The 26227-nt window shown below is 40.2% G+C and overlaps 2 protein-coding genes across 2 annotated transcripts; one reads left to right on the top strand and one right to left on the bottom strand.

Moving 5' to 3' along the window:
* Positions 1 to 4970: 4970 nt before the first annotated feature.
* On the top strand, positions 4971 to 8675 carry metrn (meteorin, glial cell differentiation regulator). The gene is made up of 4 exons (XM_020924425.2): positions 4971 to 5108; positions 5692 to 6125; positions 7536 to 7595; positions 8295 to 8675. The coding sequence occupies exons 1-4, from the start codon at positions 4999 to 5001 to the stop codon at positions 8609 to 8611; spliced, it is 921 nt and encodes a 306-aa protein (XP_020780084.2). The 5' UTR covers positions 4971 to 4998; the 3' UTR covers positions 8612 to 8675.
* A 9642-nt stretch (positions 8676 to 18317) lies between these two features.
* ccdc78 (coiled-coil domain containing 78) lies at positions 18318 to 26161 on the bottom strand. Its single transcript, XM_020924356.2, has 16 exons — positions 26090 to 26161; positions 25638 to 25769; positions 25469 to 25555; positions 24867 to 25190; positions 24243 to 24293; positions 24076 to 24164; positions 23817 to 23886; positions 23059 to 23184; positions 22784 to 22980; positions 21489 to 21663; positions 21379 to 21419; positions 21224 to 21296; positions 21061 to 21161; positions 20542 to 20606; positions 18620 to 18695; positions 18318 to 18384 (listed from the first exon to the last, which is right to left on the bottom strand). The coding sequence occupies exons 1-16, from the start codon at positions 26159 to 26161 to the stop codon at positions 18318 to 18320; spliced, it is 1746 nt and encodes a 581-aa protein (XP_020780015.2).
* Positions 26162 to 26227: the final 66 nt, after the last annotated feature.

Below are 26227 nucleotides of genomic sequence, written 5' to 3'. Positions count from 1 at the left end.
CCTAATTGTGAGCCTCCCCACCATATCATGAGCTTTCCCACGAAATTGCAATGAATATCATACCGTGAGGTTCATAGCGTGACGATATCGTATCGTGAGACTTGGATATCGTTACACCTCTATGTACTAGTGATTAAATATGAATAGATTTACTCAACTGCAAAAATTAGTTAATTCTATAAATGTATCTCTACCACAAAATAACTTTGTATCAAAATCAAAATACAGTACTTTTTATTAATGCAGTAATTTTGGACATGTATACCCTGAACCTTGAACCTTTTGCAAGTGAGATTCTCAGGCTAAAGCGATGGGAAAAAATCACACATATAATTTAATTTATGACAACATATGGGCCCAATCTTGCTAAACTCATATATGACATCCCTATGGAGGAAATTAAAGTCCAGTGGAGCTTTGAGATGGTGGGGCTAAGTGATCTATTACATGTTTGGAAAAGCGTTAAAGATCATTCTGAGGGTGTCTTTACATTTCCAGCTGCGTTTGTCGACGTCCTGGCTTGTGTTTATCCGCTTCAGGCCCCTGACTCTTGTATTGGATTTCCCACTGGGCTTTACACCAACACACAGCCACACAAGCAACAACTAGACAAACAGACTTGAGAGAAATGTTACTGTCACACAAACAAACATGTACACAACCGGGACCCTGAGAAAGTGCAATGAGAGGGCCGGTGTCAGTTTACACATGCGTTTTCACATGAGGGCGTGCTGGGTAAATGGGAGACCTGACCATGGCTGGACTCCACAAGCACCAGCCACAGCTCAGAGGTGGGAACGGAAAAGCCTGTTTGTCCCACTGACTCATCACAACATGGAAAATAGTGTGATGGAAATGTAAACAACTATACTGGCTAATTAGCAGTTAAGAAGTCATGTGGCGCTAACAACAATGTCATTCAATAGTAATAGCAATATACAGAAGACATAACTACTTCTGTCATCAAACAATTTCAACATAAAGCCCTATGTACTCTTTTCTTTATATTCTTACATATATTAAAACGTAATGTTCCAAAGACAGGTGGTCCAAATATAGAGCCATGAGGTACACCAATATACTTTATTATTATACAAGTCTATGGTTCAGAGCTGGTTTCTTGTAGATACAATGAGCAAATGATTACCTAATTAGTGCAATCCTATCTTAATTTTCATTTACTTATCACTTAACCAGTTCAAATTAATATTATCTTTTGTGTTGTTTACAAAAGGCTTAGTAATAATAGAAATTGTGTGGCTGGATAATCAGCATTAGCACTGAGTGGAGCTAATTAAGCCATAGTCAGAACAGCATGGGATCATAAACAAAGCCCAAAGGAACTCCAAACATTCAACTCAATTCAAACAAACAATTAGATGAAATAGGGGATACTTAAGGTTATCTAATTTACCTGTCAGTACACCATACATTTGGGGAAGTACACAGGATCAATCTGGTACTGTTGCTATTGAAGTCTGTTAACACACAATTTATAAGAACTAACGACATTCTAATGCTGTACCTTAGTAAATCTTACAGTGTGTAAGAAGTATTTTTGATTTTTTAAAATTCATATTTATTCATATCAACCTGCAACATGTTTAAACTCTATAAATTTTTAACAAGCAAAGTGTAAATTGCTTGAAAAACTCATTAACATGTAGCATTGTCCCCCACCAGTTTCCCATGGCTTCACTCCCTGTACTGAACACAGCCCTCTTCTGTGAAGGGAGGGGCATATTCCTGGGATCCGGAAACATACGTTACAAGAGTCTCCTGACAAGGTCTTAGATCTCATTACTGCAGACAGATGAGTCGTGCAGGCTCACAAACACTGGCCATGTCAGATCATCTGGATTAGCAGTCAGGTGCCATGGGAACCTGCTGCGAGGTCTGGGAACACTGGGCTCCTGGCTTCTCAGTGAGGGTCAGCTGGTTTGAAGGGCATCCCAGGTCAAATATTACACCTCATCATCAGCACTTTAGAAGTTGTATGTGAGCAAAGGTAAAAAGTAGGTAAAACATTATTTTTAAAACTCTGTAAAATATGTTTTATCAAATGAACTTGTCCATACTATCTAAAACAAATGATGTACCTGTTGTGATTATCAATTGCTGAAATATTGTCTAAATATAGTCTTACTTAACCTTAAGAAGAATTTGGTAATAATCCATCAAACATGACATTCTTAAAATACAGTGAAAAGGTTTACAGATGAGTATTTGGTTTTGTGAAAGACCTCTTTGTATCAGCGCATATTCAGAGCCAGTGTGAGAGAATGTCAAGGTCCCATAAAACAGTAGTAGCAGCAGACTGTCACTACACTGAGTATACACACACATTAAAGGATAGAGTACGCACAGCAAATACAGCCAGCGCTCACAGATACATGCAAACTCTTGTAGGTCCAGTTTGAAGACACTCTTATTGGCAAGACAGTGAAAAGAGAGAGGGGGGGAGAGAGGAGTCCCGGGCCCAACTGTGGGAGCGAGCCTGCTTCAGTGGTTACAGTAAGAGGACAAACAGACTGAGTTTCGTTACAGTCAAAGATGGCATTGTTCTAACGAGGAAGGGAATCGGCAGCTTTGGATTTTCACACACTCAAAAGGAGTAGAGTGCTATGTGGGATTATAAAACTGATACATACACTGCCAGATTTAATACATCCCAATTTTATTGAATGGGGAATTCATGGAGCAAATATGTTGATTCAAGGGTGCTGGAACATTCAGGGTCAGAGGGGCAAAGTTGAATGCATAGTGTATGTGTAGATTGGTAGCAGTCATTTTCGAATCAAGTTGTATCCATTTTATCATAACATTTTAAATAAGCTATAGTATAAATGAGGTTGAGGGCACTGTCAAAATGCATATATTTTTCCTGGTTTATTATTATTTATCTAATTACTGGGCCAGTGCATACGAAATAAAAACTGACACAAAGTCCCATGTCTTCTCTGTCAGCACTAATGAACTAAAGTATTTTATTACAGTAAAGAAAAAATGCAGTCACAGGGACATAATTGTTATAAGTATCTTGATTTCAAAAATGCAGGTTTACACAATTTGTATTAAATACTGTAGTATTGTTAAACATTTGTTCATTTGGATTTTCTGTTTTGGATATTTCTTTCCGTACTGCCATTTCCTTAGAATTATTGGCCCTTGTCCTCAATCTGACATAATGTTATGGCATCATCAAATTCTAAAACATGAATGCAACATATTGTCCTCCCAGTTTTCTCTTGATTCATTTTTTCATCTATTACTAACTAGACATTGTATACTGCTTTAGCATACCTCTTCTTCATAAAATACATGTTTGTTATTGTTTATGACAGGTCTAAAACTGTGTAATCTTAACATGTGGTTGCCTTTAAAGTCCATAACTAATAGGCTCCAGCCAGTAATACATTCATATTTCTCTCTGTGGGTTTCCCTGCTGTCAGTCTGTGCACTTTAAAGTCCACTGGTTTGAATGGCTGTGCACTTAACAAAGTCTGGTCCTGCCTCACACAATAAAGCAGCTGGATTTCTGCACATGTGCCTTTGTGCCGCTGTCAAGCCTTGTCATAACTCCATCAGAGGTCCCAGGATGTCTCACTCCACAGCACATGCATGCAGCAGACTCAGAGCCACTGACTCAGGAGAGATGGATGGCAGCCAGTGCACAAAAGAATATTTAATTTGGTTATAAATGCCAGCACATGAAAGAGGAGCCCAGCAGGGTAAAAGGCAAGTCAGAGGAGACACATTCTGCACCTACATCATCACGAGACATAACAACAACAAGTCAGACCCAGTGATGTCAGAGCCCACACACTGTTGGTTGGCTTGTTTAGCTCACATACTCTGCAATTACAGGATGAGGATCACAAAGATTCACTTTACAAATTAAACACTAAATATTACAGTATTTTCTGATCTAAGTTGTAATAGACAAAAACATACCTGGAATTGCGTTTTGTTTCGTTCACACATGTTGAACACAAAAACCCTGCACATTTAGGCTGAGTTCTTCTTTCAAACAGAAACACCTTGTTCCACCTTGTGATGTCATGTGGTAATACATGAGGTGCTCCATTGTGTTTTTAAACTCCATGCACCTTGACTAGAATCATTTCAATAATTTCGGCCCTACAGATCAAAAGGTAAAAGGTAGCTGTTGACTTAAAAATAACTTCTTTACATCACAAGTTGGAATAGAGCATTTTGAGCTTTGGAGATGTAGACAGACTAAAATCAAACCTTTATGAATGAAACAAAACATGCCTCCAGGTATGTTTTTGATGAGGTAACAAGATTATAACATGGCTTAAAGTTCATGAGTCAATTTTTGCCTAATATAGGATCTTTAATATTGTAATTAAAACCATCATTAGGACTCTTTGGGGATTGTCCACTCTCCAGTAGATTAACGGCTACGTGAATGAACAGCTCTTTGGATTGGGGATTTAATGACTAAAATCACTGCAAAATATTACTAGAATTAACTTTTAAGTCTTTGTATTAACGAGATATATGCTTTGTCATATTATTGTTATAGCCTATTACCAAACCCAAGTAACGAGAAACTAATAGGCTGGACCACCTTAAGATCTACTTCGATAGACAGTTTTGAAGACAATGCAGTAATTTTGCATAGTGTCCCCCTCCCTGCGCCCGCGTCCCTCCCCCCTGCGCGGAGAGAGAGAGTGGTTTAAAGTTTCCAGTGCCGCGCTCTGATTGGCTGCTCAAGTTTTGGTGTTGGGGGATAACTTCAGAGCTCTGCGTGAACCTGGTGCACATCAGCCGAGAGGGTTGAGAGACGAAGTAGATAGAGGAGTGAGCCTTTCTCTTATCTAACTCGGAGGGTAAGAGAATACGCACGAGTATGGATTTTACCAGCGCTATAGTGGCTTTATAGCAGTTTTTTGTTGTGCGTGGCTGAGTGGTTGAGTTTTTTGGGGATTATCCATTTCGCATTCCTTCACTTGGCTCCACTCTCCATTGAAGATGTCTGCGTACGGTGGCGCTTGGATTTACGCATTTTGGATTTTATTTCTAATCTGTTTTGACGTGGCCATGTCGTACTATTCCGAGGACCAGTGCAGTTGGAGAGGAAGGCAAGTGTTTTATTTTGTGTACATGTTTGCTTCAGCTCACAGGATTCATTCATTAAATTTCCGTTGCTTATCTGTTGATCCGACCCTTGACCCCTAGAAAGGGGCAGTGCGTGCAGGAGTGCAACATGTTTGGACTTGCCATTAGGGTGCAATTAAAATGTTTCGGGAGCTTTGGGGTGATTGGCCCCTGCAGCGTATATCTGCAGGAGGGACTGACTGTCCAGACAAGCAGGAGACGGCTGGGTTTAAGCTTATTCACCGTGGAAAATGCGCTGTTAGTGGTGCACAATTTGTAGTTTCATATGCACATGTTAAATCTCTGGATGGAGCAAGGATTTTCACGAAATTCAGTATGTGTTAGAAGAGTTAACGGGGTGCATGCTTTGCAGAATCACCAGTAGGCGGCGCAGTTTAAATCAATCCAGAGTGATGTCTTTTTTATTTAGTTATTAGGCTAATAAAAACTTCACTAGCCTTTATCATGTTAAATATTATTTATATTAGGGAATATATGCCATGCAGATTGAAGGGTTATATTTGAGAATGTATTTCAGAAAAATACTCACATTTTTTTCTTCCACAGTGGGTTGTCCCAGCAGCAAGGCAGCGTGGAGCAGATCTCCCTGCACTGCTCGGAGGGTACCCTAGACTGGTTGTATCCTAAAGGGGCACTGCGGCTCACCCTGTCCCCCCGCCTGCCCTATGTAGCAGTGGGACCTGGGGGCAGTAGTTCAGGTCTCATCACCGCCTGTGTCAAGCCCTCAGAGCAGTTCCATGGGGCTCAGCTGTACCTGGAACGGGATGGGGTGCTGGAGCTCTTGGTTAGCGACCGCCTTGGTACCTCTGCTCCACCTCGAGTCAGGTGTTTCAGCCGGCTGCCAGGGGAAAAGGTGGCACTGTTCCTCCAAGCCACTCCTCACCAGGATATCAGCAGAAGGATTGCGTCTTTCAGATATGAACTGAGAGGAGATTGGAGTGCACAGCTGTCAATGGACTCCAACCAAGTGACCAGTGAAGGTGAGTGTCCAGTTAGCAGCCATTTTGGGACAGTGTTACTTTGGCTTAGTTATGCTTTACATGGTTTCTTGATTAGATTAGAAATTGTTGAGAATAGCTTTCCTCTCACTCTTACCCTTTTAGGGTCGTCACGTCTCCTAATGTAAAGTGATTTGCATATTCATTTGCCATTAACCATAGAGGCCCATGCTGGTGCAACTCTCTCCATTCATTTTTGGGAAAGACAACAGAGTACACAGGTTTTTAACATAAACTGTGACTAGATTAACAATTATAGATAAACACCATATCACATTATCTATAGCCATATATATAAAAAAATACAAATCATAATGTTATTGCATACACCATCACCAGTATAACTTCACATATAACTTCACAAGTATAAGTTCACATATGACTCCATTTGTGATATTTCAACAAGGGCAAGTAGAGGTGATCCTTTTTGTTCTTCCCAAAAGCCTAAACCACAGAGTTTATTTCAAAGGCAGCTCTGTGGATAATTCATACCATGATTCATAAGAGAGCAGTGTGCATGGGAGGATGTGGGCAAACTTCTCCACCACCGCAGCCTGTGGAATGGCTGCTTGGGATTCAAAGGAGGCTTCGACCAAGTGAAGTGGAGGGAGGAGGGGGCACAAAGACACAGTATGTGGGGGTGCGCTTTCTCTCCAGTGTCCCGGGCCCCTTTCAATGAGCATTCTGGGATTACTGCCGTCTCCTAGGCAACCGGGGGGGTTTGCCTGGGCCCAGCTGAGATGCTCCAATCTTTTGTTGGGGCTGCGGAGACTGGTCTGGAGAAGTGCACCCCTTTAGTCCAGCCCTAGACTCCCACACACACTATTAAGACTAGGGAGGAAGGAATCTCATTTATCACATTTCTTAGGAGGGCAACCAAGAAAATTAACTTTAAAAATGCTGCATCTTAAAATTTAAATCCATGGCTTCAGGAGAGTTCACATTTTAAATATTCCTTTCAGATCATTTGTCAGGCTTTCGGTAAATTAAGGAGGAACTTTCTCAGAAGTGGTTTTGAGCTGGAATCTTTTGAAGTGGCCTCCCCATCTTCTAAGCTTTGATGAGGTGTGACTGTAGACACCCAGGAAGGCTTTGGGACAGAGGCATAGGAAAGAGGGGAGGGAGGGCTTTTAAATTGTCTGTCCAGGAAGGATCTCACACCTAAAAACTTCACCGCTCCAACTATAAAATGTAAAATGAAAAGTAGCAGCTGCAATTTGTGGCTCGGTGGTTGGTCTGTCCTGTACTGAAAAGTCTTCGCTAACTAACAGATTCCTTTACATTGATCCGGATGGGCAATTAACTGAGGCTTAGCAGTACCATTAGCATATAGGTGTCTCTTTGGATATTGTACAAGTTTCCTAACGGACATTTCTCCCTTTTTCTTGACAGATGCCTGCAGACCTTGCAACAATACCGAGATCTTGATGGCTGTATGCACTAGCGATTTTGGTAAGTTACCTGAAATTTTATTGTCACACTAACTAGCCCTGTCAGTGCTTCTAAAAGGATTACCATATTTTCAAAAGACCACCAAATGAAAGGCGTAATGTCAAATTAGGAACTACAAATCTCCTGTGCTAAAACCAGCACCTCCAAATCCTCTTCTCAAAAGTGCAAAGGTGAAAGGTGAAATAGAAGGAATCCACACCCCCAAACCTTTAGAGAACCCCCCAGTCCACTGTAGTGGACTAATCCAACCAACCCACCCCCGAAAGAAGGAGAAGTGGACTAATCTGATTGAGCTGTAATGGGAATGAGAAAAGGTTTAGCTCGCAGCAAAAATTAGGATTAGATTAGAAGTTTGAAAACAGCTTTTATCTTGAGTTAGTAGTTGGTAAGAGATGGTGCAACAAATGTAAATAATAGATGTCAAATATGGAATAATTTGAGGGTTTCGAATCACATTGTATGGAGGAGAAAAAAAAAGAATGTTATTTTAATAATCAAAGACCAAAGCTTCAATAAATGACAATTTTGGATTCAATGTCTCACACATTCTCTTCATAAAATAGTACTTAGCATTTTGACATTTTAACAATATTTTGTTATATATAGGCACCGTTAGTCACCATCATTATCACATTTTTTTGAAGTATGTCTGATTCCATACCTGAAAGCATATCTAATCTTGCATTCTTTTATCTGCAGTGGTGCGTGGAAACATCCGTTCAGTTGAAGATGATGATACTTTAAGAGCGGCTGTGATCAAAGTCAGCGCCACACGTGTTTTCCGACAGAAGTACGCCCTCTTCACCAGCGGCAACAGTCGCCTCACCAGCCAGGGCGAGATCCGGACTCTGTTACAATGCGGCGTCAAACCTGGACCGGGCAGTTTCCTCTTCACGGGGAGGGTGCATTTTGGAGAGGCCTGGCTGGGATGTGCTCCTAGATACAAGGACTTCCAAGAGGCCTACCTCACGGCTAAAGCTGCTCAGCAAATACCATGTGAGCTACCTATAGACTGACATATGCAATGGGGAAATCATGTGTTCCAAAACAGAAACCGCCAGCATTAACAGCAAGGCGTAAGCGAGCCCTGTCCCGCTAAGAGGATGCAGTGTGGCTAGGAGAGTGCCTAGAAAGGCCCCAGAGCACTGATTCCAGAGAACAGAACGGTGTTGGTCAGTAGCCATTTTGGTGCAGTCAAATAAGCTGCATATGTGGGCTGTTCTTGAATTGAGACAAGCCACTACCAATCTTAAAAAATCTAAACATTTTGACACCAGTGCTACACAATGTTGAAGTGAGGTGTCTAGGATTTAAAAGTGGATTCAGAAGTCTCATTCAAAATAAATAAAATGAGCCTGAATTATGAGGTGAGCATAACTGACTGGAATTGGTTTCAGTCTTAAGTTAAAGGAGATTATAAAGGTCTTAAAAAGAAAGAATTTGCACTGATTGAAATAAGTGATTCATCCAGAATGCTGCAAGCACTAAAACCAAATAAAAAGCAAATATATGTAGCATAGTGTTGGCATTTGAGTATTTATATATGAACATGTGGACATTTTCTGCGTAATCCTATACCGCAAACATGTAATTCTACAAATAAATTAATATTATCAAAAGTTTTACCTTATTATACATTTAGTTATCATCATATTTGAAAGAGATTTGTGAAAGCGACTTGAGTTCAGTGTTACCAAAGTTGTTACTATATACACAAGATATATTGAAATGAATTAAAATGCTGTTAGAGCCAATTACACTGGACACAGAATAATACATGTAATATGTGTTTTCATTTGTTTTTTTGTGTTGTGTGCACTATGTCTGCAGGGGTTCAAACCAAATGTCTTTTTCAGTGTCTTCAAGCGTTCACTGCCATTGTGTTATTATTGTATTATATAAATGTAATATGAATGTATATATGTGAATAAGATTTTTTATGATGATTTTAAACTGTGAAATGTCAGTATTGTGTAATATTTCTATGTTATGTTTGTTCAAATACAAATTATGGCAAACCTTAACTGTCGCAAGCTTTGTTTTTGTTTATTTATCATGGAAATTTCACACATCCCTAAAACAACTTTCTCTAACCTTGGACTGCTCTATAAGTCTGCATGCATTAACAGGTCTATGCTCTGGTAAATGTTTCTCAGACATAAGTCACCTCAAGTGCCCATAAATTAAACAGTAGAAGACCTCAGACAAACAGAATGCCACAGTGAGAGAGAGGCACAGAGATTTAAGTCGTGTTAGGGCCCCTGGGACTGTTTGGACTAGGACACACGGAAAATAAAAACACCCAGAGGTTGGAATTCTGTTGTCCTCCTCTGCCTCCCGTTTTCAAGATTCAGGAAGTCATAAATTTCTATTAAGGGAGTATTGTCAAGGAGAGTGGAGCCGAGGTGCCACACTGTCTCTGGCCATATGCAAGATGGGGCAGTGTATTTTTTATACTTTGGATTAACTGTGCACATTCACTTTTACATTTATAACAAAAATGAATGTACAGAATAGAGATGGTTGCTATTAACATGGAAGTTGCTGGTTACATTCTGTACCCATGCAAATAGCAGTTTTGTCAGTGAGCAAGACACTTTTAACACCTTTCTCCTGGCTCTTACCAATCGCTGGGTGTATATTTTACCACAGAGAACAGACTATTTCTTCCCTATGGAACTTTGATGGAGGGGTCTGCTTGTCTCCATGGAGATGTTACTGCTGTGGTCTGGTTCCACACTGTTTTTCATTTATGATTTTTTTTTTTGTGTTTTTATTGCATAAAGATATAAAGAGAAACATTGTTTCAGAAGCATTGTTTATTGGGTGTGGGCTTGCTCCTCCACAGATCTGCAGATGTGTAACTTAGCACAGTTGCACCGTTTATTTGTCTTCATGTAATTTCCAGGCATAACAGCAAAATTTCCATTGAGGCAAGCAGGTAACAGCCTCAACTAGTAAAGTTTTACAGCGTGCCTTAAAAAACTATGAATGATGAAATATTATGTGTTGAAACAGCACCTGTTTCAACTCCTACAAACCCAAGCATAAACATGTATGGTGTGTCCCTCGGTCACTTTTACAAGACACTGTAAATACATTTGAAAAAGAGCAGCTGGGGGAATTAACATGGTGTTTTGGTAAAAGCACCACAAAAGGCCTACATGCTCTCCCTGTCCCATACAGACCCAGGGACAGTGCTGTGGCCCTGCAATACTGGTTCCCTCCAGGCCTCCCCGGCTATTTACTGCCTCACTGCTCCTTAAAGCATCCTGTAGCTCTGGGGGGCCCACCGCGGACCCCTCCTCAGACAGGCCGACCCAAGCTGTGCATCCGAGGTCAGTGCAGCGAGAACGGTAAAGAGCAAGACAAAGAGTGGTGGAATTATACCCCCAGCCCCAATACATCATGTGACAGTGGGACAATGAGACACTTCCTGTATTGTTGTGACTACTCAGTGACCCCGGCCCTCGTCCTGAGTGCAGCGGTGTCCATGTCAGGGGAAACACGCTAACAAGACATGGATGATTTAAACATAAACACAGCTTTTTAGCAACAAATAAAGACAGGAACTGCTGTTGGGAATAGGTGACTAGGCAGTGTTTGTACACAAATAGTTTCAAAAAGTAGCCACCTGGACTTGCACTCAATTCAGTTCAAAGATGACGAACTTTTTTCTCTTATTCAATTAGCGTGAATTACTTAAGGACAGTTTCTGGTTAAAGGCAGATCTAATAAATGAAGCCATGTTCTTACACACTCAAATGTAGGGCAGGTAACAAGCACCATTACCTGTCAATAGTGATCAAACCATACCAGTAAATCTGCATTAACAGACGTTGTACCTGGACCCATCTAAATGCAACATCACAGACATACTGAATGATGTGATGTAATTTGCAACTAAACATTGGAAGTACATTGTGTAACTTTTCTGGTGTGGGGGTCTATCAAATGCTTTTCCCCATGGAGACGAAATTGCTTGGTCTGAAATGTTTCACAGTATGCCATTACACCTTTCTAGCTTTATGAAGACCAAACCAGGCCAAGTCATAGGTCCGATCTGTGGAGAGGTATTTTTCAGTTAGTTGAACTGAATAAATCTAAGGTAGAGCTTTTTAATGTCATACAGTGGAACATTCCAGGCAGGTGAGGAACACCCAAGTGCACCTTTAATACAATTAGTAGTAGTTTTTAGTTTTTTTTAACATTAGTTATTTCATCTTACATCTTTCTAGTGTGTGAGAGTGGAAGGAGGGTGTAGACTTCAGGGCCCTGGGGAAGTTAAGGGGAAGTGAGTAAAAACAAAGCTCCAGAGATGAGAGACTGACCTGGGCCAGAGTGCTACTGGAGACTCCCTGTGGTCCTCCTTAGAACCACGCCCGGGTCGAACCAGGCCGGGTGATGCTTCCTCTGATCAAAGACTAAAGGATGACAACTGACTAAAAACAGCATTAGATACAATAGATCTGGTACAGTGTCAAAGGATTATCTGCTGGCATTGTTAATGCATCTACAACTCTATATCAGAGCATGTGTTTATTTCCGTTTTTAGAGCACCATTGTGTATTGATACTTGAGATTTGTTTTTAAATGTGTGTCAAAGGTACAAATGGAAGAGGAAAAATGGAAAGTCTGAGGAAGTTGGTGATTATGCTGCTGCTGCATGGAGGATGGTTTCAAACCTTACTGTTAAAAAAAAAAATGAAAGCGGAAAGAGAAAGTATTTATATGTTTGGTTGGGAGCCAAAAGTAGCAGGATGATTAGCAGAGATACATGGAAGATCTTTTTGGCTGAATTTACGCACAAGACTATAAATGTCACTATAAAGTTTGTAACCATGGAAACTTGTGTAATGTCTTCCATGACTAAGTGCTTGTGCATCTCCCCACACATGGCAGAGGCTGAATCCCAAATCCAAGCCCTATCCCTGGCATCCACTGTCCAGCTGACGGGCCGAGGTTCCCATAACAAGAAGCACAGCTGGGAATGACACAGCCCTCATGGAATTCTCTGGATGCTCCTGTCTGAGAAACCATTCTGAGTGACAGGTGAATATGCAGCTCTGTGACTTGGAAAAACCTCTACTGCCATAATCTGACTCATCTGGTCCATGTATGCTTTAAAACAGGGGTCGCCAACCTATAGCTTGTGAGTTACTGGTAGCTCTCCATCCCCTTCCAAGTAGCTCGCCAAGGGATTTCTGAATTACACATACTGTGCTTAATAAGTCTAATTTGATTAATTAAATGCCTATTACCATTATGCGTGCATCATTTTGATGCCTAACTTTGTGCCTTATATGGATAATGGTTTATGTTTTACAGCCATCTAACTATACCTCATCTAAGGCTTGCTGTGGCTCTTATATTTACTCAGTTTCTTGAACTAGTAAAACTATTTGCTCTCTGGCATTTTCATTTTGTAAAGGTAGCTCACCAGAGTAAAAAGGTTGGAGACCCCTGCTTTAAAACATCTCAGATGCTCACACTGAGTTTCTATTTGCTTACATGTTGAGATGTTCTCAGTGTCTTTGTATTTTACCTTCATGTATTATAGATACAGTTTTTATAGATGTTGATGTTTGTTGTCATGATACAGACAACAAACAGAAAACCCCTAAATGTTGTAGTATTAAGTTAAAGAGCTAGTTTATGAAGACAACACAGTATAATTTTCTGGAAGTGACAAAGACCAAAAATGGAACAATAACAAAACCATACTTTGAAACATTTACCATAGAAATTGTGTACCATACTGTGGAATATCATACAACATTTCAGTGGAGACAAGCAGGTGAAGGCCTTTATCCAGGCCAAGTAAGAGTCAAGTTTGTGGAGATGCAAGTCAACTCAGAGTAATATTTTAATATTTCAATATAAATAAAAAATATATAAATATTAAAAATAATTTATCACATCATCTGATCTGATCTGATCTGGCAGCTGGGTTCTTTTGCCGTGGACATGCGTATTTTTAAATTCGGAAAAACACGTTCCTAATTTCCTGAGGACCACATGATTGCCCCATTGTCACATTATTATAAAGCTGAACAAAAGCATACATAAATATAAAGTGATTTCAAAAGTTACAACCAAGCTCAAGTTTTTTTCATTGTGCTATAGAATTTGTGCTGCACACTGAAGGCCATCTTGAAATCGCTTTACATTGGAGTGGACAGTTGGTCTAGGAGGGGAGGTCAGGCTCGAATAGGGTACAAGTGTAGTGCATGTTTCTGTGCGTGTTATCCCTCTGAAGTGGAGAAGGGAGGAGCGCGTGGACTCCCCTTTGTGCCTTGAGAGCCCGCAGATGGCTGTAATCCCCTTCAAAACGCACACTGAAAATCCATCAGGACCTGTATACGTGAAGTATGGGACTATGGGTGCAGGGAGGAGGTCTTTGGTTTGGATTTTTCCCGCCAAAACCCCAAAGTATTGTAGAGGGACTGAATCAAGACCCCCTCCAAAGGCGAGCCAGTGTGGCCTGAAACTGAGAGGACACAGCTGCCTTCGCCCTCCGCATCCTGTGCCCTGTACTGTCCCGCAGGGGGTAGAGTCTCAAAGACCTGCTCACACTGGCACCGTGCGCTAACAAGGCACCAAGAGGCCCACCCTGTCACACCAAAGACCTACGGCTAATTAGGGAGAAATCTAGTTAGCTAAGTTGGCCTGTATCATAATAGTCTTCTGATAATAACGGTGAAAAAAGGGAAAGTATAGTGTGATCTTAAATCAGACTATCTAGAGGTGTGCTTGTTTGTATGTCTTTAGGTACAAAGTCTGTTATTAATGCAAGCTGTTGGAACCAAGTGTTTTCTTGTTGTGGCCAGAAACCTGAAATGTCAATGAGTGGGGGCTGCGGTTTGGTCAGATGCCAACAACATAGTCACAGTGATATTATGATATGATATGTTATGAAAAATATACCTGGAGTTGTATTTTGTTTCATTCACATACGTTTAACACACAAGTTCTTCTCTCAAACAGAAATCACTCCATCTTGTCATGTCATGTGGGTGTCACAGGAAGTGCTCTACTGTGTTTTTAAACTCCATACACCACTAGAATCATATGGATGGATTTTAGCCCTGGAAATGTCAATCTCTCCTGAACAAAAGATAAATGTAGCTGTTAACTTGAAAACTACCCCTACATGACATCACGTGGTGGAGGAAAGCATTTTGAGCTTTGGAGATGTAGACAGACTAATAATAAAGGATTACTCAAACATATGTGAATGAAACAAAACACAACTCCAGGTTGTGTTTTGGAAGAGGGAACAGTATTATAACATTGCTAAAAGCTCACAAGAATCCATTATTATCCCAGTGACTCTGTGTTATACTTTTTCAACAACAATTGTGATATCCATTTTCAATGTATCTTTCAGCTCTACAATCCAGTACAGATCTATTGTATGCAAACAGGTTCTCACAAATAGGCAATTGCCTGGAAGACAGCTCAAATAGAGGTTCCCTAGTGTCCAGATCTGTTGGTGAATGTAGAAGACAGTAGAACTGAATTTGTTTACCTCCAGGCTTGTTCACATTAACGATAATCTGAGGAAAAATGGACCAAAGCCCACCGGAGTAGAGGAAGTTCTGCACCAATCTCTCAGTCACAAACAGCATACTATTTACTGTTTACACCATGTTAGCAGACACCTGATCTGCAAATGATATACATTGTTAAAGTGGTGAACATTCTATGTCTGGCCTTTGATCGATATTGGTGTTTGTGTCCTTAAAGGTCCTATATTACGCAAAATTGATTATTGTAAGTTTTTTGCCATGTTCGAATGTTGTTGCATGGCTAAAAACTAGTAGATAGTTTAAATAGTTAGAAATATATTCAGTCTATTACAACTAATTCCACACAAGGACTTAGAGCACTCCTGTCCTGGCCCAGCACCCAAATGCACCTGTTCTGTCTCTGCTCTTAGACTAAACTAGTGGGATTATACTTTTTTCTCACAAAACCTCATTGAGTGTGTGGACAATGAGGAGAAACCAGCGCTCTCACTAGCTGCCACTAACCCTGTGTTTGAGCAGTGATGGGGGCCTGTACCTGTTATCTCAGCCCTCTCAGGTTCCTCCTTACAGTCACACTCGCCCCATTGTTCTGCAGTGTTTGTGAGGGAGAGAGGGAGGCTGAACGAAACTGCCCTTCACCGCCGTGCTGTTGTGTCACCAGTATCTCTCCTGCCTTTTGTAGCTTCGGGCTGAGGTTTGCGCACACTTTGGAGAAATATTATGAAAACGTGATATGCAATACTAATGTTTTACTTGAAAGCACCATAATTATAGCTTCTAATATTTCTGCAGGAGCTTGTGTTTGATTTTACTTCATGCAAGTTATTAAAGGTCCTATACTACACAAAATGGATCCTTGTGAGTTGCCATGTCAGAATGTTGTTACCTCATCAAAACATACCTGGAGTTGTGTTTTGTTTCATTCACACATTTGAGTAATTCTGGTTTATTAGTCTGTCTATATCTTCAAAAACCAAAATCCAAACTGCTGATCAAAAATCTGTTCCACCTTGTGATGTCATGAACTGGTAGTTTTCAAGTTAACAGCTACCTTTTACCTTTTAAATATGCAGGGTTTGTGTGAAATTCTTGTGTGAATGAAACAAAATACAGCTCTGGGTATGTATTGCATGCAGAGGTGGGGACTTGTTGTGACTTGGACTCAAGTCAGACTTGAGTCACTATTTGTAGGACTTGAGACTTGACTTGATAAATCTGACTAAGACTCGGGACTCGAATTGGACTTGAAGGTCAGTAACTTGGGACTTGACTCAGGCTTGAGGCCTGTGATTTGAGAAGACTTGGGAAGCACTTTTAAATCTAAATTCTTTCTATTCTGACCATAATAATTCACTCTAAGATCTTGTCAAGACATTTAAAAAAGAAAAATTAACTAAATTATTTTCTACAACTCTTATATACTCTATAAATCCTCATATAAATATACTATGACTTTTTAAAAGTACAATTTAGTTTAAAATTCATATAAACTGCAAAAAGCTGAGTACTTTGGTTTAAAGACTTGAAATTACTTGAAGCTCAAAGCAGATGGCTTGGACTTGACTTGGGTTTATGGGCCAGTGACTCAAAACTCAACTTGGACCTGCCTGTATTTGACTTGGGACTTAACTTGGACTTGAAGTCAAAAACTTGAGACTTACTTGAGACTTGCAAAACAACGACTTGGACCCACCTTTGATTGCATGAAACATTTCTAGAAGAGGATCTATCTACATGATGTTATTGATTTACCTGGAATGTTACACAGTACAGCATTAAACTTGCCTGTATTCATGGACACAATTTTCATGCATTTATTAATTTATTTATTTATTTTGAACCAAAGTTTGAATTGATGCTAGGGCTTTGTCAGATTCTAGACTCTAGATTTGAATCAAGGATCTGATGAGTTATCAAATGTCTCTCCTCCCCCTTTCACATTTGTTCTGTCACAATAATGTGTGGTTCCCAGTTGTTAAAGGAAGCCCATAGAAATTTACCAAATCCCTGGCATAAAAAGGGAGCAACCCAATGATAAGAAAGCAATATATTATCTTTATAATCATGACAGCATTGAAGTATGTTATGACCTCATCTCGTCAGTGAAAGTAGCCCTATGTTAAGTGGCAGCTAAAAGCCCTGTCTCTTTGTGTAAGTGTGAAAAGTGACCAGTTGTAAGTGTTTCTGTTTTGTATGTGCTGACAGTTCTCCATGTGTTTATACTGCAGTAAAGTGCCCCCTCACACGTACGACACAGGGCTCACTGCCTCTCTGCCCTGTGCTCTCCTCCTCTCCTCTGCTCTGTGCTCTGAGCCTGGAACATGTGCGCTGGAATTCTCCCCCAATTAAGACAGGGATTATCTGGGTCCAGTGTGGGAACGGCGTGAGTGTGGGAACGCCGTGCTCGTCTCTCATTGTCACCCCTATGCCCCAACTACTGTACCTCTGCTCTATTCTCACCCTATATATGGAATCATTTTTACTATTCCCTGTCTATGAAAATACTACCCATTTCCTTGGGTTAATTGTATTTTTTGGTAAAATTTTGGAAATGCTAATTTAAACATGAGGCCCCATGTATTTGCCAGGCTCTTCTGTTCTGTCACATATAAAACTAAAACATTTACATTGTTCCCTTACATATGTACAGATTTTCATTGCTATTTCCAATTATACTGAACTTTTGAAATAAATAATCAAGTGTCCCGGGATAATTCTTCTTTTAGCTCCTAAAAGCATTCTCCCTCTTTCTTAAGTTTTTCCCCTTTTCAGACTGTTCCCTCGCCTGCAGCCACCCACCATCTCCACAGCTTTCAGGACCAATTCTTCTTGGTGCTGTGAAGTGCTTGAGGCCTGGCCTGAGCCCCCCTCCCTCCTTGTGCCCAGTGGAGAAAGCTTGTCTGGAGAGAGAGTTGAATAGTCTGAGTCCGTGGCGCGGGGGCGAGAGAGAAGACAGCTCATCAGAGAAGAAAAGACAGGTGTCTAAGAAAGAAAGCAGCACGGCTTCATGTCCACAAGACTGCAGCACTTTAAATCACAATAGGACAGTGCTGTGGATGTCTCCTTAAACTGGGCGATATGGGCTGAAGCGCTCACAATGCATCAATACATATCTGAGTCATGGGAACGTCTAGAGCCGTAAAATGTGTCCATGGGAACACTTAATTGATGCATTGTCTGTGACAGGTTCTCATGATGAGGCAGGACTGGACTCCTCGTGCATTCCTCTCATTGTCACCTTTTCTTCCTGGTTCCCACTGAGTCCCAGTTTGCTCCTTGTATTCCCATAAATCTCTTTCTGTGTCCTGGACTGTCCATTTCATTATGACCCTCTCTCCCGCATACTCGCATACACACACACACACACACACACACACACACACACACACACACACACACACACACACACACACACACACACACACACACACACACACACACACACACACACACACACACAGCTCTATCTCATTAAGCCTGTATCAATTAGGCATTAACCTCCTTAAACAAAGGAGCTGTTGACAAGTGGCCGGCGCTGGCCTTGTGAGGTACTTCCTCTGCTCCAGTGCTTAGTTTAAAGACTCATCTGAACGGGACGGTCCCAGGGGACACTGCTCTGTCACCGGGGCAGGAAAAGGCCACAGGGACTAGAGAGCACCAAACTGTATCCATTTTGTAATGAGCTGTATCCAGTGGACTGTGAAGGAAAAGCTACAGATCAATGATTTCCTTTTTTCATCTTCTTTCATCTCATGTAATGATTACATAACTACATGTATGTAGTAATGCACTGAATGTATACTGCATGTGCAGACTGAGGAGCATATTTGTTGTGTGAAACCGAGAAATAAAATTATTTCAGATTTCTATTATACTTCCAGTGTTAATAAAATATGCTAATAATATGCTGAAACTGAACAATGGCTGCATAAGAAGAGATGTTTTATAATGCTAATCCCTAGTTTTAATTAAAGATCCAGGATTTCACAATGTATATAGTATTTATATTCCAAAATAGAATATTTAATTAATGTTAAATTGTTCAACAAACTTAAGTAAGCAGTAGACTAAACAGAGAGTATGGGAATATAATGATCAGCTCTCAGATCAGTGACTTCAGATTATTGGCTTGTGAACAGAAAAATAAAATGGCCCCTTAAGTTTTTCTCTTTGTCAGAAAAGTTTCAGATTATCTTTCGAGTTATGTGAGGAATACAGTGAGTATTTACATGACAATAGTGACCTCATACAGTGTCTCTAAGCAGCGGCTGAGTCTAAAAGTTGACTTTTCCAAAAGCAGAGCTTGAAGCTCTGGCATGTTGCCTGGCAACCAGCTGTGGCCTGACTGGAGTGGGTTTGTGGCCCTGTCTGTTTGGCCCTCTCTTGTTTCTGTTTATCTGCTGTGTACTGTATTTGAATTATAAAGTGTGCGGAGGCCTCACGCTGCAGCACGCCTGTGTCTTTGTCGGTGAGGGCCAAAGCACAACCTGGTCCACTTTCCCACAGCTCCACAGAGGGCTGCACAGACGTGAGCAGAGCTCCCCACACCAGCCCCTGGCACTGTGACTATGTTGGCATCTGACCAAACCGCAGCCCCCACCCATTTTTCCCAGGGTCCTCTGAGTCTAATACATTACTGACAAAATCCCACTTCCCATTCCTCTCAAACCTTCACACCCCGCGCCCCTGCGTCCCCATGCTGGCATGGCCCCTGTAAATGGGGCTGCACTGACGTGTGTGGCTGCATGCTCACATTGTACCACTATTCCCCAATGCCCAACAACATTCGGGGCAAACATTTATTATCAGTTTAAGTGTACAAGCCTTTCTATCATTTATAACTTTAAACCAGACTTTTTGACATGTGTGGTATCTTGTAAACATGCCCCATTGCTGAAAACCTGTAGAGCTTCCACTGTTAAAGGGATTTAAAGGGAGTAGATGCCTATTCACTGGCCCTCTCTGAGAGCCTAATATGATCCACATTCTGGATAGACGCTGCTTGTTTGGGCCTTGGTTCCCAGCGCTGCTCTGGTCTCAAGTATTCACAGGCTGTACCAGTCTGGGTAACATGTAATGACATTATTCTCACCAGGGCGACCCTCATTGTCACCGCTCTTTCTTCTCCGCAGCTCGTGAAATTGACATAAGCTTTACAAACATTCCTGGCATTTTTTTCTCAAGGCCAGCTCTCTTTGGGGGTCTTTCATTATGAGAGGCCCCCAGCGTTTGACAGCACCCCCTAGTGACTATAAAATCTATACCATGTAGACAATATACACTGCTATGAACACAAGAAAGTGGGTGAATTGAAGAAATAATCTATTTTGAGAATTTTAACATTTAGAAGTAAAATGCATGAATGGCTATGTTTAAATCTACCCATGATTCTTTGCAGTTAGTTCAGATTGCACTTGTGGACGGATGAGCTTCCTCTCTGCAATCTTGTTTGTTGAGGTCTGTGGGGTTCTTCTTGTACCTTTAAAACAGTTCCAACTTAGAAATTTTAAAGCCAAAACATCTGTCTGTTAATGTGATGATTTTCATAATATAAAGGTTTAATTCAACTCCATGTGATGGCAATTCAAATGAAAACTCAAACTTCTGAATGGTTAAAAGTCTTAAAAATGGAGCAAAGGAAAGATCAAGTGACTGAAACCCATGAATACATCTCAGATTATAGCTTATACAAAATGTAGCAAGCTCTCTATCAAAACTAGCATTACCTCTTGGATAATATTTTTTTTACTTAACCACATCATATTTTGGCAGGGGTAGTATATTTCATGTATTATGCATTATTTGTACTTGTAAATGAGCAAATTTATAGCCAAATAATATGTACTTTTACTTACTCAGTCCTATTTTTACCACTGCTTTTTAGCCCTTGTAAAACGTACTTCAAAGATTTCTTTCAACATCAAACTCATTACCTGTCCAGCTGTTTGTCTATATATTCCTGCATCTCTGTCACTTGCGCTTCAGCCACTGTTGCTCTGGTCATGAGAAGTATGCGCTCCTTCTCAAAACTTTCCTACAGAACACATTTGCATATAGCTCATCTTTTAATCATCCAATCACAAATAGTTTCCATACCAATGTGGACTCTGTCATGTCCTTCAGCTGTTTCCTGACGTCTGTCCAGGATTCTTCGCATTTCTGAGACACCCTGATAAAGTTACATTTTTGTACTTAAATATGATATGGGTTTACAGCTGAACAGTAAAGTCAGCATTCCTGAAATTACTTACTCTTGAGAGGCAGCTTGTATTGGGATTTGGAATGTGGACATCTAAAAATATGAAGTGTAAATCAAAAATTTTTTAAATGAAAAATTAAGATTAAACCCATATTTTTGTACCTGTGCCATGGCTGTCTGTAGTTGTAGCTCTAGTCTTGCTTTATCTTGGCGAAGATGTTGAATTTCCTTTTCCATTTCACCCTTCAGTTCATTTATGTCCAAATCAAAACTGGATTCTGGAGGTCCAGTTTTCAGCCCAAAGTCTGGTTTGGCCAACATCTGCTCTCTCTGATCTCTGAATTAATGAGTTCCAGGATGGTGAATTATTTACACGGTTGCTTTAGTGATTAACAATTTAAAACTAAATATTACATATTTTGAATGGAAAAAAATCCCAAAATGCTGCATATAACAGGAAGCTGAAACTCATGTTCACAGACTAGAATTTGATGTCATAATTTAAGATGGTGGGCAGCAGTGTTTATAAGAATGAGAAATCCAGTGGAAGAAATATTTAAACTTATAACACAAACACAAACCAAATTAATGTTATGGTTTAGAGTCCGTTCAACTGGCAACAATGACTCTTTGGGATTTCAATATAACTTTCCAGCTCAATTTGAAACTGTGTGTATTCTAGATCTTTGTTTCCCAAAGCCTGGGTTGTGACCCTCAGGTGGGTCGCAAGAGATTTTTTTGGGGGGTTGCCTTGTCATGATCTGCATGTAGGGCTGCAATATACATATACATACATCTCCATGCACCTCCACTCCTCACTTTTTAGGCCTTGCCTAACCAGTTTTCTGTGGGAAACACTGATTACTGTTTTTCCTTGTTTCCTTGAATACCATATTTTTCAGACTTGAAATCCCTTAAATTTCTGAAAAATCAGCATGCACCTTATAATCTGGTGCTCCTTATGTATTGATTATGGTTGTGCTTATTGACCTCAAACCGATTTTTACTCATATCCCACTGAGTCGTGATCTATAGTCCGACAGAAACTGACCACATCAGCGCACAAGGAGCAAGCAGTTTTTTTTTTTTTTAAATTGCTTATAGTTTATGCAAATTATCTTATGTATGAAAATAGACGAGAGAATTCAACATTTTTGATATTGCGCCTTATAATTCAGTGCTCTTATCGCCCCAAAAATAAGGTAATACTAATTGTTCAGAAAGACATGATCACTCAGCCAACAATAAAATATATTCATTAATCTTCAATAATGGTCAAATTTTTTTTTTTTTTTGTGATTTACAATGTCTATTGACTTGGGTCACAAAGAACTGTGACTTTTAAACTATGGGTCCCCTGAGAAAAAACTTTGGAAAACACTGTTCTAGATGGTTGTGTCACATATTCACCAGATTTCTTCATAACAATTCAAAACCACAAGCATTGTCTCACTGACCTGTATGCTATGAGCAAAGCATGATGGGTAATGGTGATCCTCTGTAGTCTCTTCTTATAAAAACGCGCCGCTGTAGCTAACTGTTCTTCTCTCACTCTGAAAGATGAACGCATGTCCTGTAGCATATTGTCTACGTAACGTTTCATTTTACTCATGTTTGGAGACTTTGTTGACTCGCCTATTCCATCCATGTACTCCTAAAAATATACAAAGTTGGTATTTGTATAGACTTTGGTTGCATTTTGTACATGATTTAGTGTGGGAGGGGTTCTTACTGCTAGGTCTTGTATATAGCAGTTCAGTCGGGCTCTGTATTCCTCATTGAGTTCTTTAAGTTTGAGTTGCAGCTGAGAGTTCTCCTCTTCAATCTCTCTCACGTAGCTCTGTGAATAGCTCTTGGTCTACAAAACATGAAACAAAACATAATAAAGGTCCAAAAAAGCTTTGCTAATTTAGAGATCATATTTGTTTTTAATGTACAACTCCACTGAATAATTTGAGTGAGGGCTGCACAATTGAATGAATTGTAATTGAGATTGAGATCCATCATTTGTAATTGTCAATGACCTGCCAATTGTCTGTCAGTAAAAGCATGTGGTCTGGAGCAGAGTTCAGACTTTGAAAGAAGAAATTTGACTTTTTTGGGTTAAATGGCACTAATCAAAAGTATGTATTGCTGAACAGTGGGTATTACACTTCTATGGAGTATTAATTGGTAACATATTAGGATCACCATGTTACTTTTTAGCTGTTGAAAATGCTATATTTGCTCTCTCCCTTTGCACTCCACTTAAGTCACTCCCCCTTCAGAGCACTATCACATTACAACCAGCATGCATTTCTCTAACTAGTGCACATCATATCAGGTTTGTGAAGCTGTAGTGTACTGTTTTGTATTCTGCTTTTGTATACTGTATTTATGGAAAAATGCTGTGCAGGAACATAGGTGACGTAGGCTTGTGTGCTGAGTTTTGCAAATGTTTAAATCATCATTAAACACAACTTTGAACCTATTTAAGTACGATGTATTCACCTCTCTTTGTTGAGTTAACTTCTGCTGTGTACTCTGGATCTCCATCTTGTTCTCCTTATCCATCGCCAATCTAATCCCCCAACCACATCAGGAGCAGCCACATCACAGGAGGACACAGACAGACCACATCAGTCAAACATGCAGTGAGGAATGTAATATTTATAAGAACATGTTTCCTGAATAGACTCTTTTTGATCAATGGGACAGAATGAACTTCTATTTGTACAACTCTAGACCATGACAAACTGGCCTGGCTTACACTTTCTCCTCCAATTCCTTCTGTTTTTCCTCGTAGGTCCTCTTCAAGTTCTCCATCATGGTTTTCATTTTATCCTGGTTTCCTAAGAGCTGCAGATGATGACAGAGGAGAGTTGATTATGGAAAGTCCAAAACACATGTGAGGATGCTTAAGTCATGTGCACTCACATTTGCCCCCAGAGTTTTCTGCTCCTTGTCCAACGCGGCTAAATCCTCAGGCTGGAAATGTAGTTGTGTAATTATTGTAACATCTACAATTAGCATTTAAATGAAGAGGGCATTGACAACAGATAATCCATAAGAGGTAGAGTTGAGAGATTAGTTGAAATTAATCAAGATTCAGTCATCAAAACAAGCCTATTAAAAACAACAACAACAAAAAACAAACAAAAAAAAGCCTTTTTGCCACAGCAGCCAGCCCTGCTATGAAAAAAAGTTTTCCTGGTATAATGTATGTGTCAATTTTAGTTTGAAATGAGCTCACAGAGTAAATCTGCTTATTACTGTGGTTGAAAACATACATTAAATTATTATATTGGAAATTTAAGTTAAAGTTACACTTTAAAATAACTACACCTTAGATAGCCTTAATAAAGCATGAAGTAGACTTAAAGACTTAAATCATAATGAACAAATAGTTTATTAACAGTGTATTAAAATGGCTTAGTAGACTTAATACCTATTTAATTAAGGGGTTAAATTTGTCTTAATAACTTTAAGTTCATTGTAAATTCATGTTATTAAGGCTCATCAGGTGTAGTTATTATAAAGTGTTTCAGAAACTCAAAGTACCTTGACTCTATCTTGTGACATACGGCTGACCAGGGCCAGTACACGATCTAGCTCGATGTGCAGGTCCTTGGTGGTGGTCTGAACCGTCTGCTGCTGTTCCTGCAGCTGCCTGCGGAGAGCGTCCTGAGCCTGAGCCAGAGCCAGCAGTTCTGTACTCAGCTCCTGGTTGTGAGCCAGCTCTCGGTGATGGGCCTGGCTCAGACTCTGGTAGTCCTCCTTTAGGTGATTGTAGTCCTGGCTCAGCTCTCTCCCAGACTGCAGCTCCCACTTCAGCTTGTCTCTCTCCATCTCTATCTGCGTTATTACACTGCCCTGATTCAAAAGCTGTGAAATACAATTCTTGTGTTAATACTTCATTGCTTTTCAAGTAACAAATAAACTACCTCTAAAGAGCAATAACTGATTGTCTTGTAGTTTCAGTAGTTGTTCAGAAGACCTAATCCACACCACTACAAAATACTGTATGTAGACTACTTCAAGCTATTAGGTACATTTATGGTCAGCCACCAAAAGGTTGTGGTGTTACATAAATTGCCTTCAACGACAAATCACAATATAATCAAAGGCATCTTCTTCCCCATAATGTCTATAAATGACATTACCTTGTCTTTCAAATTCAACAATTCTTCTTCAAGTTGTTCCACCATTTTGTTATTTCGCTGTTTCTCCTCAACCAGTTCTTTGGACAGCTGTAACATGCCACAGTAATCACCTCCTGACCATTTAGAAACAGACTATTTCAAATCAAAGTCAGTTATCATATGAACATACCTTGAGTTTTTCCTCTTCGCTGTGAACCAGCATTGAGGAGAGCTCTGAGTTGGAGATGGTCAGACGGCTGAGTCTGCTCTCCAGTAAACCCACTTTGGTGGAAAGATGCTCATTTTTGTCACACAATTCGATCTGAAAGTAAAGTGGCATTTCTGGATGTCAGTGCTCCACTATTTAACACAAGAGAACAACAAAAGTCTGGGGAAAACATAGCAGACATTAGTAGGCACTAGGTCTATACCTATGCAACGTAACGAAGCACTTGATGTCAGTATAGCCTCAAGACTAAATGTAAATAAGGGCAGAATCAGGTAGGCCTGTCAAGAAATTTGAGTTATAACTGAATAAACAACTACTTTTGTACCACAGGGTAAGGCCAGTTCCTCATCATTATGAAAAAAGTTTGACATTCACTGACAAAGATGAATTATGATTTACTGCTCAATACTCACATTGACCTCGGTCAGAGTTTGGATTCGGCCATGAACTCCTTCTGTGATTAGCGGCTGATCCTGAGCGGCCATTCTCATCCCTGTTTCTTCAGACTATAACACAACACAGTCACTTTGGGTTGCTAAGGCTTTAGTAAC

This window comes from Boleophthalmus pectinirostris, unplaced genomic scaffold (genome assembly GCF_026225935.1).
Source record: "Boleophthalmus pectinirostris isolate CB_2022bp ecotype Guang Dong unplaced genomic scaffold, ASM2622593v1 HiC_scaffold_14, whole genome shotgun sequence".
Taxonomy (NCBI): domain Eukaryota; kingdom Metazoa; phylum Chordata; class Actinopteri; order Gobiiformes; family Gobiidae; genus Boleophthalmus; species Boleophthalmus pectinirostris.
This window is presented reverse-complemented; position numbering and strand designations above follow the sequence as displayed.

Excerpts from the sequence above, each read along its gene's own strand:
- metrn (XM_020924425.2), top strand. The coding sequence starts at position 4,999 with ATGTCTGCGTACGGTGGCGCTTGGATTTACGCATTTTGGATTTTATTT. Across the intron at positions 5,109-5,691 it reads CAGTGCAGTTGGAGAGGAAG|TGGGTTGTCCCAGCAGCAAG; the intron begins GCAAGTGTTTTA and ends TTTCTTCCACAG. Across the intron at positions 7,596-8,294 it reads TGTATGCACTAGCGATTTTG|TGGTGCGTGGAAACATCCGT; the intron begins GTAAGTTACCTG and ends TTTTATCTGCAG.
- ccdc78 (XM_020924356.2), bottom strand. The coding sequence starts at position 26,161 with ATGGCCGCTCAGGATCAGCCGCTAATCACAGAAGGAGTTCATGGCCGA. Across the intron at positions 25,770-26,089 it reads AAACTCTGACCGAGGTCAAT|ATCGAATTGTGTGACAAAAA; the intron begins GTGAGTATTGAG and ends CTTTACTTTCAG. Across the intron at positions 21,664-22,783 it reads GCTTTGCTCATAGCATACAG|AGATCAGAGAGAGCAGATGT; the intron begins GTCAGTGAGACA and ends TCATTAATTCAG.